At 40.5% G+C, this 18,309-nt stretch overlaps 1 protein-coding gene across 6 annotated transcripts in view; it reads left to right on the top strand.

Annotated features, from left to right (window-relative positions):
* Window positions 1-12,412, top strand: part of LOC139119891 (dopamine receptor 2-like) — a 55,954-nt gene extending 43,542 nt beyond the window's left edge. For 5 of the 6 annotated variants that reach the window (XM_070683834.1, XM_070683832.1, XM_070683831.1 and 2 more), the window contains exon 2: window positions 9,142-12,412. In XM_070683834.1, the coding sequence (XP_070539935.1) occupies window positions 9,834-11,318 (1,485 nt within the window). In that variant the 5' untranslated portion in view covers window positions 9,142-9,833 and the 3' untranslated portion in view covers window positions 11,319-12,412. Of the gene's footprint in view, window positions 1-5,667; window positions 6,414-9,141 lie in introns of those variants that run through there. The other variant, XM_070683830.1, reaches the window with a different exon arrangement.
* Window positions 12,413-18,309: the final 5,897 nt, after the last annotated feature.

Here is an 18,309-nt window from a genome sequence, read left to right as displayed (position 1 = left end):
TTAATGGAGAATGAGACATTTCCGATGAATTCAAAATGGCGGTAGCTTACGCCAGTCTCACAAACTTCCCATAAATGCGATAGATTCTTGTGAGTGGTTCATTACATTTTAAGGGACTTTCCCCTTTTTATCGATAGAGGGATTTCTATTTGATGAGAACGGCAATTATGTTGCGATGTAGGCTCATGTATGTGACCACGAGGTTGTCAAAGGATACTCCGATAAGAAATTGTGCTTTTGGGGATCACTCATTAAAGCCATTTTGTAGTGTTCTTCTCTCAGCGAACAAATATTTGGTATACTTCAACACGATGTTCCTGGCCACAAGCATTTCATTAACGATTCGGATTTGATGACATGTAAGCACATACTTTCCTGTCCTGTGCTATCATCATGCCGTTTTTCCGGCGGTACGATTTTCCATTCGTAGCCAGTAAAAGATTCCGTGTGTAACCAGCTGGAAATCGTATATTGAGGCGAAAGGGGAAAATAGTGACCTTTGACCCCAGGCGATCTCCGTTTCTTCCGCGCGGCGTCCGGCATCTTCAAGTTTCGCTGTCGCTGCGTTTGATGTGCTGTTAAAATGGACATTAGCTGCTCTATATTTCGAAGGCTAATAGCTCCAAAACGCTTTTCCTTGAACGGAGAGATAATAAAATAAATATTTGTGAAAGATGGTTTTCCTCTATGACGGCATGATGGCCGTCAATAGAGTTTCAAGTTATATTTTCTGGAAGGCGCATTTCAAACGCACTTTGCTGAAACTTATCACACTGAATATGTAAAATGATTTTTCCGTTTGGAATGAAAAGATTTAACTGTTGCAAAAGTGTCTAAATTTTGGTTCTAAGGTTGAATACTTTCCCGATCAAAGGCTCTTTTGAAATTGTACTCAATTAAACTGTTATGCCCCGAAGTAAAATAGGCAAATATCAATGAAATGTTAGGAACGTTCGCTATTTCATCATTTTTATGACGTATCAATCCAGTCAGCATTTTATGACTTGGGCAAGAAATCACCGACGAAAGAGGACAAAGTTTACCGTTTAAATTACTCCTGATTTCGCTAAAGAGACACCATGTCGACAGCTCTCGTGACAAAGATGACATGAATGTAGTGAAATTTCTATTCTGGCAATAACTAATGATGTATTTCCTAACAAGGCGAATAGCAAGTAAATAGAATGATTTCAAATCCAACGCACTGCTGAGGCGTGTATGTTTTTTTTACTTAAATCTATACCGTACTGCATAGTCTGTATCGTCTGCGTCCCGTTCTTCTAAACTCGTTGTTTAAACGAGTTGACTAAAAGAAATAAATAAGATTTGATATGTGGTTGTAATGGTTAGATGTTACTTGAAAGCTTGAAAGGTCGAGACACCTTGTTTTGAGCTGTTGCAGTTTTGCCAGTTGGTCTTCAAAAGGAATTTGAATTTTGCTTACCATCACCTATTTGCTGTTATTTTCCCTAACTTCCTTAGAATGTTTATTTACGTTCGGACAGTTTTACACTGTTAAAATGATAAATAGAGACAAAATAGGGTTATTACGCTTATTTCATAAAGAGGTAGATCACGCAAAGGCTCTTTTGAGTGATTTGTAAAGCTGTAAATGAGAATAGGCTTTTCACAGTTTATGAAATTTAAAACTTCATTCCAGAAAACTATTGTCGATGAGCGAAAACTGACCATTTCTCTGAAATTATTGATTACACTGAGGACGCCTTTAGAATCGTTAAATACAATAAAGTTGTATAAAACTCTATTTTCTTGGTCTTAAAACGGGGCTATTCAAAATGTCCTTGAGCGCAGCGTGAGAAGAAATAAAGAAACGTTCAGTTTTGTGATTCATAGTGCCACAAGAGCTGTTTTGAAGGACTTACCGTCCGTGCTTTGAAAATCGAGAGCATTGGATATAATCGAATCGTTTGTCAATTTTCAGTAGTTCGTGCCGTACTATGCAAAGTTTCAACAAAACATCACTGTGTCTCACAAAAGTCACCAGTCTTTTCCGTCACGTGCATGGTCGTCCAAATGAAAATGTCACTTCAGAAATTCCATGGAGCTTATCTTCGAGTGACGCCTGACATTTGACGAGATATGAGAGATAGGAGCGGGACATCCCATTTGGGAAATGTTCACTTGTATACAAAGAGTCTGATCAAAGTCATCGCACACAATCTCAAATCTCCATTCATTTTCGATAGCAATTTGATTTGATTGGGAGGAATGACGGTTGTGTCTCCCGCCAATGTGCCTTGTACAGCTGATGGAAAGCGTGTTCCAATTGTAAAATGACTTCGACTTTTCTGAAACATGTTTTGAGTGAAAAGGGCCACATCATCAAGAAGCCCTAAACTCCGTTTATCAAAGTGAAACGTGTCTTCAAAGCGTCCTGGAAATGATAAAAGCGTGACCGACACTCATAATCATCATCAACCTGCACTACTTTTCAAACGCACTCAGTCTGTCATGCCATGGTTTTCGCATGACATTTTCCCATGACGTCAATTCACAGACTGTTTCTGAGGTTTTGTGGCCTCAAACACGTACTGAGACTCTTTTGTGATCAATTTCTAGTCTTTGCTTGTCAACAGATAGCTATAATAATAGTTGTTATGACTGTGACATTGTTTTTCGAGTATGTTCATTCGATGAATGCTGTTATTTCTGGTGAACTACATTTTTGCAGCAATGGCCGAACTTTCACCGTAGCTACATAATTAACTCGTAGTTATTTCAGCAGAAAACTATCATGTAATAGAGAATATGATTATAGGATTCGAGAAATAATTCCGATGTCAATGAGTTAGAAATACGAGAACTCTAGTTCGCCATAAGTATAGAAGTAAATAACTCAATATTGTTTTCAGCTGTCACCATGGGAAGTGGGGCATCCTATTGCAGGGAGGTTAGCTTGTTTTAAAAAAAGAACCTGCCATGGAAACGGTTGAGGCAGAGCGAAGAATCTCCGACATATTATAGCCTCGCACTGAATTGATTGCATTGAAAGGACCTTCAGAAACATCAAGGCATTTTTTCCTGAACTAGTTGACAGTACGTAGTCCCATGTCAACAATAATGGCGTTTTCCTTGTGACTATCCATAAACGTTATTTATATTATTTTCTTTGTCAATTATAACATACTCAAAACAGAGAGAGAGAGAGAGAGAGAGAGAGAGAGAGAGAGAGAGAGAGAGAGAGAGAGAGAGAGAGAGAGAGAGAGAGAGAGAGAGAGAGAGAGAGAGAGAGAGAGAGAGAGAGAGAGAGAGAGAGAGAGAGAGAGAGAATGATAACCATAACGGTGTCCAGGCCCATGAATATTTTATCTGCATAACTTAAAGATAGAAATTAAATGCTAAACATATTAATTCCCTGTATAGTCAAATATCTGTTCAAATGTAAGTTTCCCGCGACCTCTAAATGTGCTGCTCGGCGACCATTTTTCTTGTCTAAAATCCTACTGAACATTTCGTCCATTTAAGCTAACATGGCACTTAACCAACACAATTTTTCAAAGCAATATTTCTCATCAACTATGTCATCGACGACAAAAGACCCGTCATTCGAAATATTTTCAAAAAGCAGCGTCGGGAGAATCTTAAGTTTAGTACAGCGTCATTACTTTAAGCGAAGGATCATGTGTACATATTTTTGGGTAAAACACCTCAATATTGGCATCAGTAATAAAAATTAATTTGAATCAAATACTTGATACTACTTTATGAAATTTTATATCTCATTTGAAACTAGAGTTTATGTAGAAAAAACGTCGATTTTGTTCTACATTACTTTTCTTATTTTTAATGGCATGGGATTGAAAGACTGATATTTAAAAAGTTATTAAATCATTATCGGCAAAATTGAAATGACTCTTATTAAAAATGTAATCATTTTATTGCTAAACAAAACAGAACTTTTGTTTTACAATATTAAAAGAATGAAGAGTCAGACATTCACCAAATTTGAGTCAGCCAGAGTGGAGTTATATTCCTTTGCAACATTGTAAACTGGACAAAAATGAAGCCAGAAAGTCGGGTGATTTGCATAAATTTATGCAGTGTTATGTGCAACGCCCCCTTAATCAGTGATCTATGTTGTAACACAGTGATAATCTGGCTGTGCAAGCGGAGGAGATACTGAACTCGTGTGAAGCTCCACGGCATTGGACAGCCTGGACGCTAACTTTCACAGAATTCTCATTCACTCTTGGTGGCGAATGCTACGAAGGACTTAATAACATTATTTATTACACGATGACATAACCCAACATGAAATTGGTATCGATTTCGAAAAAGGTCAGACATCGTGACAATAAAACTAAGGTCGTAAATATATGACAGTCGCTAGATTTGTCTGACACCATGCAGAGACCTGGAAACTGTTGACTGATTTTGCATGAAAATGAATAAATATTAAAGTGGCGTTGTCTTTTTTGTGACATTTTTATACATCATATTTTAATGTCATTAAGTCGTTGACCCTGAAATTATGGGTGGATCGTGTTGAAGTGAGGAAATAGGTTGATTTAAGCCGTAACCCGTCAGAATCTGACATCTCATGACAGTTTCCGATTTGGGCGGATGTGCTACGAAGGTGTGCTTTCGTATTGATTGATACAATTCTCTGGAGTTCATAAGAAGGGAGGCCAGAGCCACTTGCACTGTGGCAAGCCGTACGCTCTCATTGTGTTCGGAACACGCCTGCATCGCCTAACTCAGATTACATGTACAAGAGTGTCGCTCACGAACGCCCAATCTTCGGAACTTAGAATTCAGTTATTCGGTGTGTGTTCGAAATGCAAACTTATCCGAAAACGTCGCTAGTAGCTTTCTGAGAAACAATTGTAAGATATTGACATATTGACATATTGACATATTGAGAGCCTAAAACATAACATGTTTATGGCTCTCTTACCTGTAGCCTTTTGTCTGTTTTTCGATGAAATAGTTTGAAATTAAATGCACCTTATGTGAACTGATTGCAAAAGTATGACCACGGAACGTTTTTCAAACATTTGCGATGAACAACGTAGATTTTAACAACTATATAAACAATTTTTGAGTAGCAACTCAAATACGGGCGCCACAAATATACGCGTAATCGCTTGAATTTTATAGACCAAATCAATCACCTGGTATTGAAATCGTGAAATTTATAAAAGACAATTTAAGAAAGGGAATCCAAAACATCTCTCCGAAAATTTGACGGTATTTTGTGGCAAGTAAAATGCAACAAAATACGGCTACGCTGGGCTTTGAACGATGTACAGAAAGACAATGAAATAAATTAGCAGCTTCAATGCGGGTGGACAGTTGTGTTGTGCATAGTATTAACAGTATTTTCTGATAGACTGCGTGCACATTAATTGTTCAGCCGTATGCTCAAATATACACGGTCTCATTTATACGACATAGAGCAATACGATTTAAATTAACCCCAAAAAGGTATCATATTTCTTTCAAATTAGCTTCCATGAAAGACACGTCTTTCTAAATAGCGAGCGCGAACAGCTGATGGAGTCAATATGTAATGTGTTTGCCCGACGTCATTTCGAACACAAACCGCGATTAAATTATTCGCGGCAGAATGACGTCATTGCAATTCCGATCCGGAATACAGACGAGGATTTATTTAACTGATTATGTACAACTGAAACAGAATAGAACTCGGAACGCTTTGAATCGGGATGAACGTTTGACATTCTCCACTTACAAAGTGATTGTGAGAACACGGAGACACACTTGCAGTTTTGCATGCGGAAAAAAGGCATGTGGGATTTCACTGGAAACCGGTTTGACAGGGAAACGGAAATGACGAACCAACCAATGGGAAGATTTGTTCGACATTAAAAGTAAAAATTCATCTGCCGACTGAGATTATGCTGACACAACTACAGCTCTACACTTTTGTGGTGTAACGGAAAACAGGCTGATAGGCTGTCATAGTGTCACTAGAGCGTTCAAAGCCGCTTCAAGTCTCGCCTGATTGACCCCGAGGGACTAATCTTTTATGGGGTCGCCCGGCTAATTTGGATTTCTTTTGCGATAAGGCTAATATTTCCACTGTGATATGATTCAGCGTTGTAGTAGCCTATGTATTCATTTCCGAGGTCTGATCGATCCATAATGTAACCCGGGCGGCGCAGAAAAGCGTCTCCGTAATTTGTATTTCGACCGATTTCACTTGCCTGTTGTTTACTTTGGGTAACACGGAAATATCGTAAATCATGCCATCAAGTGCTGGGTTTCTAAAGTCAAGGAAAGAAGCTGCGGGACCTGTTGTAGCGTGGCAAAATCTAACGCCTCTTCAACCGGCTGTTCGTGACACATGATCGCACACGGTATCACTGACAAACACGGACGAGCGTTCGCAAAGCGAATTGACTCGGTACGAATTCGACGAGAGGGCTGTGAGCATACTTATTTAATTACCGGCCACCAATAGTGATCAATATTTAATACAAAACAATTCCAAATATCAGAAGATCGGACTTAAAAAGTATGAGTGATAGAATATGGTGTGTTATTTGCAAATCGTTATTGAAACACACACGGCCTTGGCCATTTGGCAGACCAGCAGTGTAAGCCCCGGAGCATTCGTTATTTACGGGGAGGGGGGGCCGGTGGAATTTGAGCGACAAATGAAACGTAAAAAGCGACCCCCCCTCCAAATCAAATTTCTAAAATTTGACCCCCCCTCAATTCATCAATTGTAAAATGTGACCCCCCCCCCATGAAAAAAAAAAAATCATCAGATTTGATTCATTAACCCTTCGCACCCTGTGGCCCCGGGCTGAAAAAGTTTCCTCACATACTAGAGAATCAACATTTTTGGTGAAATGCCAAAATCAAATTTTTGCACACACATGAACTTGTAATCGCTGTAGTCTAATCAAGTACACTAATATCAATAATCAAGAGTACATAAATACACAAATTTACCTAGTTTTATATTGGAAAAAAATTATTCATAGTTTCCATATATACAAGATAGTGAATCAACATTTCGGTGACATTCCAAAATCAAATTTCTTGCACAAACATCCACTTGTTACCACCCTAGTCTAATCAAGTAAATTAATATCAATAATCATGCGTACATAAATACACAGATTTAACTAGTTATGTTATGGAAAAAAATTATTCATAGTTTCCTCTGACAAGATAGTGAATTAACAATTCGGTGAAATTCCAAAATCATATTTCTTGCTCACACATGCACTGGTAACTACCCTAGTCTTATCAAGTACATTAATATCAATAATCAAGAATCTATAAATACACAGATTTAGCTAGTTTTGTATTTAAAAGAAAATTATTCATAGCTTCTCATAGATTATGTATGGAGGACCTGTGTATTTTCTATTTTGCCTGGGAGTTCTTGTGTGTTATCACTGTATACCTAGGGAGTCCAAGACGGGAACTTTCCAGAGAGTGTTTTACGTTGCATGCTGCACTGGCACTGGAAGGTTTGAGTGTCAGCGTGTGCTTTTTAAGTCAGATATTTCTCTATTTTGAGTCTTACTCAAGTCAGCAGATATGTAAAGAAACCGGTGAGTGGCAGAGATCGAATTTTGTGCGGATCGGACAGTTTATTTAAACCCTACGCCATGCTCTACTTTAGTCGATGGAACGAACATTGCTCACACAAGTGAAAGCCGTGCCGTATATTTGCAATATACGCACTGCTAAGATGATAATATCACCACAAGTTGAAAGCTGATCTTTCTGCAGCAAATTGTGTGTTAACTGTGAACTTTATTCCGTTAATGAGTTCAGTCAGATGTCTGAGATTGTCTTGAGAACATTATTTATGATTGTTCCACTGAACTTTTGTCGATGCGCGGAGTTAGCAGAGTAAGACTTCAGATTAGTTCGGCATGTCCCGACCGGAAGTAAACAAAAGATCTAAGAATATTAGTAAGATGGCTGCTCCCGTGGTAGCTGAACTGGACGCTGCTTAGCAGTGAATTGCGTGTGTTGTCGCCGACTTTCATGTGCAGACATTACACGGGACTTACAATTGTGCTCATCATCGAACATTAGTTAAAGTCGCGTGTGAACTATTTGTGTTTTCCAGCCGCGTCGTCAAGTCTGAGGTACCTCTGCGGTACCGTTAATTTTTCTATAGAAATTGTTAAGCATTTAGAAAGGGTTTGAACAGAGTTTTGTTCTGAAAGTGTGTTCGACTCCTGCCGTCGGGAGGTCGATCAGTACGGTTACTGTTACCATGGAGTAATATTTATAGTTTTGGGTACGGTTTTACTATTTTATATGTAGACCCCGATATTTGACACAATATATACAGAAGTTGTTTGTTACATTATATGACTGTGTGTTGGTTCCTCATTTGGCAATTTTTCATGCCCCATGCTGTGTAGCCCTGTGTACAGGTGTGTGCACGTGTGTTCCCAGCATTATATGGCCTCTACCACAGCCCTGCAATGGTCTTTGAACAGACTTGAGGTCTCTGCGGCCTGGATCTGGACCGCAATGAAGATTAAACGGTCTTTTTGGCCGAAATTCTGCTCTATTGGGGCAAAATCCTTTCCCAGCCTACCTTTACCTCCTAACCAATCCCAGAAAAGATGCGATTGACTTCTCCTACCGTCCAAAACCGCTCATTTTCTGAAACATAACATACTCGACAAGTTGTTTACCCATGGCGATCCCCATTTTGAATCTCGCTGCAGAGACCCCAGTTATCTCCACAGACCTGTACTCAGGGCTACATGCTCTGTTGCTGCTCTAGAGAGGTTAATGCCAGTCTCGGACTTGTTGGCCCTGCTAGAGAAATAAATTTGGCTGAGCTTCGGTCGGTTATTATTCTGCCGTCTCGAAACATCGGTTACACAAGCAACATTTCGGTGAAATTCCAAAGTCAATTTTGTTTTCCATAACTCAACACAAACCTTTGTAAAATTTGACCCCCCCCCTTCAATCATTGATTGTAAAATTTGACCCCCCCTGAAAAGCGGTTTTGTAAAAGTCAACCCCCCCCTGATTTCCACCGACCCCCCCCTCCCCGTAAATAACGAATGCTCCCTAAACCCCGGTTACAACATCAGTACTAAAACCTGCTTTTAGATTAATCCCTTTGAGATCATTACAATCAATTTTTATCTCTTTTCTTTGCAGGCACTGATTCACAGCCATCAGCGTTGCCCATGGTGAAGTAAGCCACCCAGGTTTTTTTGTGCCGTCGTTTCCAGGCCGGTTACGGAGCGTGTGCGGTATGTTTGCGGAGGTGGTTTCTGCCTCCGAGTGAAAGTGGATGACTGCACCGCTGAAGAGACTACGAGCGTAAACTTTGAATAACCTTGTCCGCACTCGGCACGTGGGAGTAAGAATATCATCGCCAGTTTGATTCGATCCTGATTGGCGTCCAGCATGACCGCTCACTTGATGTGGAATCCCGCCGCGTACCGAAAACATTAGAAAAATTTCATCTCCATGTTCTCGGCGAGCGCATATTGAACAACGCCATCGCAGCGCCAGTGTTGGCACATTGTGAGGAAAACACCACAGACTCTCTCAGGCTTAGATCTTCACAACGCGCAGGCGTGTGAGCAGCTCGCTGCTGTTTCATGCTTCGTCTTACTCGGCGTTCTCAAAGTACTTTTTTCCCATTTGAGATGGAAGTGTCAAGGCGATATGTAACCAGTCGTGACCGGGATATTGTGTTTGTTTCATAGCTGGAAACTGTCAAACAAATGTCATGTCGGAATCAGTTCATTTGCGTCATCCTACGTGATACAAAGTGTTTCTCTTGATATATACACGGCTTAATACTGCATCCTCGCACCAGTTTATAGATCTTCACTGAGAACATGAACTCGACAGCAAACAGCACACTCCTGGAGCAAGCCAGAAACAAATCGCTTGACTTTGCTGTGGGTTTTCTTCAGCCCAGGAACATCAGTGTGATTCTGTCCACCCGGAATGATCGCAGCATCAACGAAACCGCCCATGTCACGGTGGATTATCTTAGCAACGGGGGCTACTACGCGGCAGCCGGGGAACCCCTGTCGTCATTCTTGGAATTCGTGAACTTGACCGTCAATATAACGAAAGGCGGCCCTCTGAATGACACAGCCGATGCTTTCGGGAATTCATCGGGGGTTGCGAACACGGTATCAGCCGGTAAGGTTTTGTTAGGATTGTTCCTATGTCTTTGCTGTTTGGTAATGATCATAGGCAATATATTAATCATGGTGGCTGTCTCCAGGATGACTTATTTAAGAACAGTGACCAACTTTTTCATCGTTTCGCTAGCCGTTGCAGACCTTCTTGTCGGGTCGGTGATTGTGCCGTTTACGATCACGCTTGCCATGACCGATGACCATTGGCCTTTTGGTGTCGTCTGGTGCGATATGTGGCGATCGTTCGATGTCCTCAGTGCTACCGCATCCATTCTGAATCTCTCAGCGATCTCCCTGGACCGATATTGGGCAATAACAGACCCTATGACTTATCCTGGTAAGATGTCCTTCAAGCGAGCCTATGTCATGATATTCCTGGTGTGGTTTTGCTCGGCGGCGATATCCTTCCCAGCTGTCGTCTGGTGGCGATCGGTTGACCCACCTGACAACGGTAGAGAACAGTGTTTGTTCACGGACGATACAACATATAGAATCATGTCATCCTGTATATCTTTTTACATACCACTCTTTGTCATGGCCTTCTTCTACTACAGAATCTATCGCGCCGCAGCAATACAGACAAAAAGCCTGAAAAGAGGCATTAAGACGTTGAACGGCGACGCCGACATCGGTGGCGGGGCGTTGACTCTGCGAATCCACCGGGGAGGTGGGGCGGCCTCGCGAACCTACAGCAACCACTCCCAGACAAACGGCACCAACTCCGACGACAGCGAGGACTCTCTCCGGCAAAATTACAGGAGAGGTCACCGTATGATGCCCGGCAAACGACTGCATATCAGCAAACGTTTGATTCGTTTGGCCAGAGAAAAAAAAGCAGCGAAGACCCTCGGAATCGTCATGGGCGTCTTCATCATATGCTGGCTGCCGTTTTTTGTGCTGAACGTTCTTTACGGAGTTTGCGGAGACATCTGCGTTGCGGAGCCAGAACTCCTCTACAATCTTTTCACGTGGTTAGGATACCTAAACAGTGGTGTTAATCCATTTATTTACGCCTTCTCCAGTCGTGATTTTAAACGAGCCTTCATTAAGATTCTGTGCACCTGCCTGCCGCGGACTTTGGATAGACAAATGCGCTCCAGGCAGACCCTGACGCGGCGCAACAATTCTAACACATTCTCAATGACCGTAGAAACCACTATACTCGCTGTGTGAATGGTGTATATTTCCGACCACACGTTGTTGACATGTGGTTGAACGCACGAATCAAATCCGGAGTTTCACGACGTTAGTTCGTTTTAGGTGTAAAATGCCGAGAAGGTGACAAGAAGGTCGCTGAGGCGCCGAGGTTTCTGGCAAGACATCGCCTCTGCAACAATCCAACGAAGCGGTATGTCTATCACCAAAAGATATATCATTATTAAATTTTAATCCCTGGCACCACTTTGAGAATCTTTCGATTTACTATGCATAATGCCTTTTAATTCTTTGAGTGTATTTCTTGTCAGTTTTCCTCCTTTAAAATTAGCATGTTGCTTTTATCAGCTGAAGGTTTAGTATTATTTATGAGGAGAGATTTATTTACCGCAGTATTTCAATGATCAAATGTGACCGCTTTATAATGATTGAAAAGTTCTAGATCTTCCTCAAGCTTTCACAATCTCGACGAGTGTTCTGGATATCGGCGGAACCATAAATAATTTAAAAATGCCACGAGGGCTTCATAACAATGAAGAGCTTGATATGCTTTGCCACCGAGGACTATTACTTTTCACCAAATCCAACAGTAGTGCCGATAAAAACTGCCACACGCCACATGGACAAGCACACTCTTGGCAATGTTTGGGTTTATTCAGCGCTGCGGTCATTTTTCTTCCATAATGTCAAATACAGACATTAATTTACAAGACGTATTTTCAACAACCTATAATTAGTAAGGTTTACATCTGAAAATAGTGTTAATTTTCTTGAGGTGGTACTACAGTTTCGCTCGGCTCAGTTTACTCAAATGTACTCGGTGTCGACCTGAGCCTCGTTTCAGTCATCACACTACTTCAAATTTTCTCAATTGGACGCAACATTGGTGGACTACTTTCATTCCATATATTCATCCGCCAGCGTTATTTTGTATATTTTTACTTCTATGACACACTAGAATATTCAAGGAAACGTGAAACGCATCAAGATTCAGGTTTTTTGCTGACCGAGTTTATCTATTTTTCAGCCTGTAATTGTAGCCTGTACATGTCAAGCCGACTCTTTGCAGATACAGTGTGGTCTAGTTGGCAATAAATTTTACTTCAATTTTACATCCCGATGGAGGTGTGCCTGGACTATTTACGACCATCTTTATAGGCGGCAGCAAACGTGATGAATCGTAGCTCGATAAACATGACGCAAAGCTAGAATTCTTACGTAAAGTTTACGATTCAATTGTAAAAAATGATGCGCTGTGGAATTTTTCCAGACAATCAAGTATGGATTATAAAATTACGTTCTTTTCCAAGTGGCCAGCGTTTGTTAACCAGCCTATTTGTCACTGTGCAAGCGAAAGTATCGATGGATTGGCGATCTCGTATATTAGCGTCCACTCTGAAGGTGGATCGCTTGGTATTCTCACGCGATGCTGTGCAGCACCAATGTTGGAAAAAATCCTTCCAAACCGTCCTATTGAACAGTCATCAAGTGGTTGAATAAGCTAATTCACACTCGTCTTCAGAGCGAGAGATAAAATGTGTTACCGCACAATGCTGTATTAGCAGAAGTGGTGCTTCCTTTTGTCACTATCAGTACAACAACGTAAATTTGCTTTGACACAGTCATGTAAACAAGGAAATGTTCTACAATGCCAAACTTTACAAAGGGGGTTTGTTTCCGTGACCAGCATTAATTAAAGCATCCCGTCACTATTGACACAACTGTTTCCCTTTTCAGAACAGAATGAAACATCTGACGTTTCACTCGACTCGGCATGTATTTTCTCCATCACGTAGGTACAAACACGTATTTAGAGATTGTGTCAATAATTACATCATCAGATGTTTGCAGCAAAGAAAGTTAATTAATTGTTTAGCCTTTCTGCAGAGACAGTAGAGTGACAACGATTTTGAACGCCGATCGCATTTCATTCTTCTATTGACAAACTTACACCGATACAGCCTTTCAGTTGTTTCTTCCACGCATGCGCCACTGCAGCGCGCAACTACTGTCAGTTTCCTGTCGATTTCCTCTGCACTGTCCATCCATGCAGACTGTTGTCAATCAAATGATAATACGCAAACAACTGAATAAGTACGTGAATCTTAAGGTCAAAGCAACAGCGCAAACATTTGCAAATGATCAGATAACACGAAACCCATCATGTGCTTTCTTTCTTTCCTTATCTTTGCATAGTTGGGTCCATCCTGAGCCGTGCTGTCTAGCTCAATCTTTTCTCTCTGCTTCACTGTATGTCTGCCTGTTTGTCGTTTTGTCTGTCAGTTTGCATGAATGTATGCCTGCCTGACTTCTGTCTCCATTTGTACCCCCTCTCTTTTGTCACTTTGTGCCAGATTGTCCATTTCGCCGACTCGGCTCTTGCTTTCATCTTCTCTATCACCACCCTTCTATCTCGCCGTCTGCATCGTTGTCTGCTTGCCTGTCTGTCCTTATCTACCTTTCACTTTTTGCCTACTCTGTCTACCCTTCTCTCTCCCTCTTAAACTGCCACAACGAGGTCCATTATGCCTATACTATTTGTAATACTTTGCGTTTAGGAGAACGTTGACCCTCAGAACACAGCTGTGAGGGAAACACATTTTTCAAAGTGTTCGGATGTCGATTTTATATATTCCTATTAGGGTCACAATCAGCGATTATCTGCGAAGAAAGAACATCTAATTATCAACCTGAGATTGGGAATAAGATAGCATATGTCTTTAAAACAACATACCTTTAACACCAAGATTATATCAGTTACAATTAATTGTGTTCACTGGGGCTATCACTATGTGGAGTAGCGCGTAATCAGTGCTATTTAGAGTTAAAACAGCGCAAAATTTACTATATGTATAGCACACAAATGGAGACTGAACGGTTGTTAAGTTATGCTTTTGATTTAAAACTCACTTCTGACAGAGTTACAAATAATACCCACTTAACTACACAGTGACAGGCTTTACTCTTGAAACGCGCAAAGTATTCACTACACATTTTGCTTTCCGTAAATACTTCAAGCCTGATGACTCAGACTTTTTGGGAAACGTAGTTTCGTCGATATGATGCGTTCAGGCATGAATTCATTGCCGGTTTGAGAAATAAGACCATTTTATTAAGGTTTTCTTTCATCCATCCACTTCTCCACCTTGCTAATTAGGAAGTCTTGCAAATCCCATCTGCCAGAAAAAACCCACCCCCTCCCCAAAAGCCCCAAACTTTACTTACATATTTTTTGAACTCTTATGACCGAAAAACTTAGAATTAGTGTCTTTGCAAAATTTGGCAATTGGTTCTATTCTGGTATGTTGCTTGTTCAACTTTAGATTGCTTGATGAAGTGGCACGCTGATCTTGAGATCATGTTAGATCGTTTTTCCTATTCGACCATTCTTAACAGCGCAATTAGTGTCAGCCTAATATTGAAAGCGGCTCTGAACACCTAAAATTATTTGGGCTATGATGAGTTTGCGTGTATCGCAGTGGGCGCATTAAGTGGAGCAAAATAAAATGAGAAAGTGCACAAAAAGTACCCAGCGCTCGGTCAGTTATTCCATCTCGTCCATTAATCAATGTGTGGCGGATTCGCTTGTAAGGTTAGAACGACGGATAATTCGATTCTACAAAAACTCGCACAAAAGACGTGGGCAGTCGCCTGCTACCGCCTAATTTAGCGTGCAAGAGGCTACCACACCAGTGGTCTCCCAGTAGTTTAATGTATACAATTCCCTACAGGAAACGCTGATCCAATAGCGTACCATTGTAAACACTAAATTGAACCCTGCAAAGATTGTGAAATTCTAATTTCTATCCACCGCGTCTTCTCGTTACCAACGCTTAATAAAAAAAGCCGCGTGTGCATGCCGTTTATGATTGCTACTGTGAATTTTCCGCGGAGACGAAGTTCGGTTGTACTGGTAATCGACGTCGGACGACGAAATTAAGGTCGAAGGTTACAGGAATCAACAGGAGATGAGCGTGTTTTCAGAGAGAAATCGATGCTCTGTCCAGCGATTGCCTTTCACAGACAAATGTAATAAGGGTAATTTAATGAAATGATACAACCACGACACGGCTAACCGATATTTGTTTCAATTTCAGACCGATTTGCTCAATGCCGCGTCACCTTCCCCAAACCGTCACTCTTCGTTAGAACCGAATTTTAAACCTTGCGATATCTTGTTTCTGCGCGATGAGCTCTGACGATTTTTTAAAAGTGTGTTTTGTGGGTAGGCGACTCAGATTTGAACATGCTTTACTCAATTTGAAAAACAAGAGTACACAGATGGTCGCATGTCAGAGTTGTGTGGCAAAAGAAACCTATAGGCATGTTCATCCAAGAAATTACTGAAGTCTAGAAGTCTCTGTTCCTCGTAATTCACAGCAGAGAAACACATTGCGGGTATTTGCAGTTACTTTCAAAACCAACAACACTGAATAAGTTTCCCGTTCATTACAGCCAGTACTCTGAACTCCTCCTAAAATACGCTAGACCGCACACTTATGTTTGTAGATAAATAACACTCAACGTGTACGGCAATGCAAGAAATACTTTAATGACATGCGTGATAATCTCTATCCCCAAGCGTAAAGGGCTCTACCACTGCAAAAGTAAACGCCGACTCCATCCACGTGTTTACACCAGGGGGAAAAAAACAAAAAACAAACAAAAACAAATATATATATATATATATATATATATATATATATATATATATATATATATATATATATATATATATATATATATATATATATATTCTTATAATACCTGAAATCTTCAGACTAGCCTTTATTCGCTCCGCCTCATATATCTGTGCTCGATGCTAAAAGCAGAGCGTTATGAAATAATTAACACAAATTACTTCAAGTACAAAGTAATTATCTCTGTTACTTAAGCTAAATGCATCCTGCAATCTTCATATATATATATATATATATATATATATATATATATATATATATATATATATATATATATATATATATATATATATATATATATATATAACAGCTTAAGCATTTACTGGACAAGTATGGATGAAGAGATCTAAAGAGTTGTTAATGAGATGCGTAATGTGTACAGATTACACAAATGTTCATTGAATCGGTCGTCCATTTGACTTACTTAGGCTCCAGTAAGGAGAAACAGCTGGGTTTTGTGTCAAATAGGTCTTCAACACAATTGAATTTACTCATAAAGCTATCGTCGTCGGTTATAGCGTAGTTCACGGGGGTAAATTGTACTCACATAAAACATACTCGGAGTCGAGATCTGTCTGTCAAAACTCCAGGATGTTTACCAAAGTCGTCTTTACGTTGTCTTAAGTATTTTATTTCTAATTTCTGGAAAGAATAGGAATTAAATATTAAGAAGAAATGAGTCGGGTTCCCTAAACCACTCCAGTAAAGATTTTCTGTATTAATGGATGGATATCAAAGAGCACTATTTCTGTGTAAAATATGACTTTAGAAAAAAGATCGGCTGTTGGGGCCACTTAATTCCGCCTTCGCTGATAGATTTATTGCATGTGAAAAGTCCCATAGGAGAAAGCTATCTTAATTCTCAAACAAGGCCACCGCAGGGATCAACTGTAAATTGAACGTTAGCGCGGTACAATGTATCGGTTTTCCGTCAAATTACACACATTGTGTGATATATTAGTCTTATGCGTTGGACGATTTATTACACCAGTCGCCGCCTCTCTCAGCGCCAGAGGGAAATATCGTTATTAATTTGGAATAGTGTCGACATTGTTGGTGAACAATTATCATAAAAAGCGACGTCGACTGCTTATGTGAATGAGAAATGCCATCGGCGATCGTCGTCGGAAAGCCTGGAACAGTCAGAACATGAAATTATTACGAACTAGCGACCTGGTTGGCTTTGCCTTTATTTCTTTGACAGTTAAATTCATAAAATGCAACGTGCATATATTCAAAGAGACGGAAGCTTGATATTTTGGCCATTTTAGTGTTTTTTATATTTTTTTCGGTTGTGTCTGCTCATCCTGCACGTGTGTCACATACCGCATTATCGGGTATTAAAGGGAAACCTAAGTCCAGCGACATTGACCGTTTATCCCTTCCAAAATCACCCTTGAATAAAATGCAGCTCAAATTTGCAACATAATTGCACGCGCCGACGACTACGGAGCGACGAAAAGAGACGTTGAAGTAGACGACATTTATGGAAATGAGCTCGGAATCCCATGGGCGCGAAAGGGATCATGGGAGGAGCGTGCGTGACGTCATCGGCGATACACGAACGTGTGTGACAGCCTACCAAAGCATTAGAGTCTATGACTGCTGGAGTGCATTTCTGCACGTTACGACTCTTTAATGCTCAGTAGCATAAAAAAATAATTAACTGTTGTTCAGTTGAGTGCAAAAATCACTCAAGGAAGAACAAACGGAGTCAACTTTTACCGTCTTCCCACAGAACAGCTTTTTCGAAGACAGTGGCTAAAGAAAGTCGGGCGAGTTTTAAAATCTGTAAAAGATACAACGTTATGTTCTAATTCTTTCAGGATGATTGATTTATAAGGGATTTTGGGACTCTGATACCGATACAAGACGATACCACACAATGCGGTTCGTATCTTGACATGCTGAGTCAGCCTATTATCGCCGGTTTTAATCAGATAAATATTAATATTGGCGATTTCGGGACTCTAAAATCCGAAGACGAAACTACACAAAGCGTCTCTTATCTTGACATCCCGGGTCTGCCAAATCTCCGATATATAACCAATAAATATAGGCAATTTCGGAACTATACCTGGTAATATTGATATTACAAGATACTGGAATGACTTCTTGCCTACTGTGTCTCGGCACGCCGGGTCTGAGAAATCGCCGATATTATATTTACCCGATAAATATCAATTGCGCCGGAACTCCTAGGCTAATATCGATACCAGACGATCCTAGATTTACTTGCACTGTGTGGTGTCGGCACGCCGGGTCTACGATATCACGGATATTTATCCGATAAATATCGGCGACTTAGG

This window comes from Ptychodera flava, chromosome 20 (genome assembly GCF_041260155.1).
Source record: "Ptychodera flava strain L36383 chromosome 20, AS_Pfla_20210202, whole genome shotgun sequence".
Lineage (NCBI taxonomy): Eukaryota > Metazoa > Hemichordata > Enteropneusta > Ptychoderidae > Ptychodera > Ptychodera flava.
This window is presented reverse-complemented; position numbering and strand designations above follow the sequence as displayed.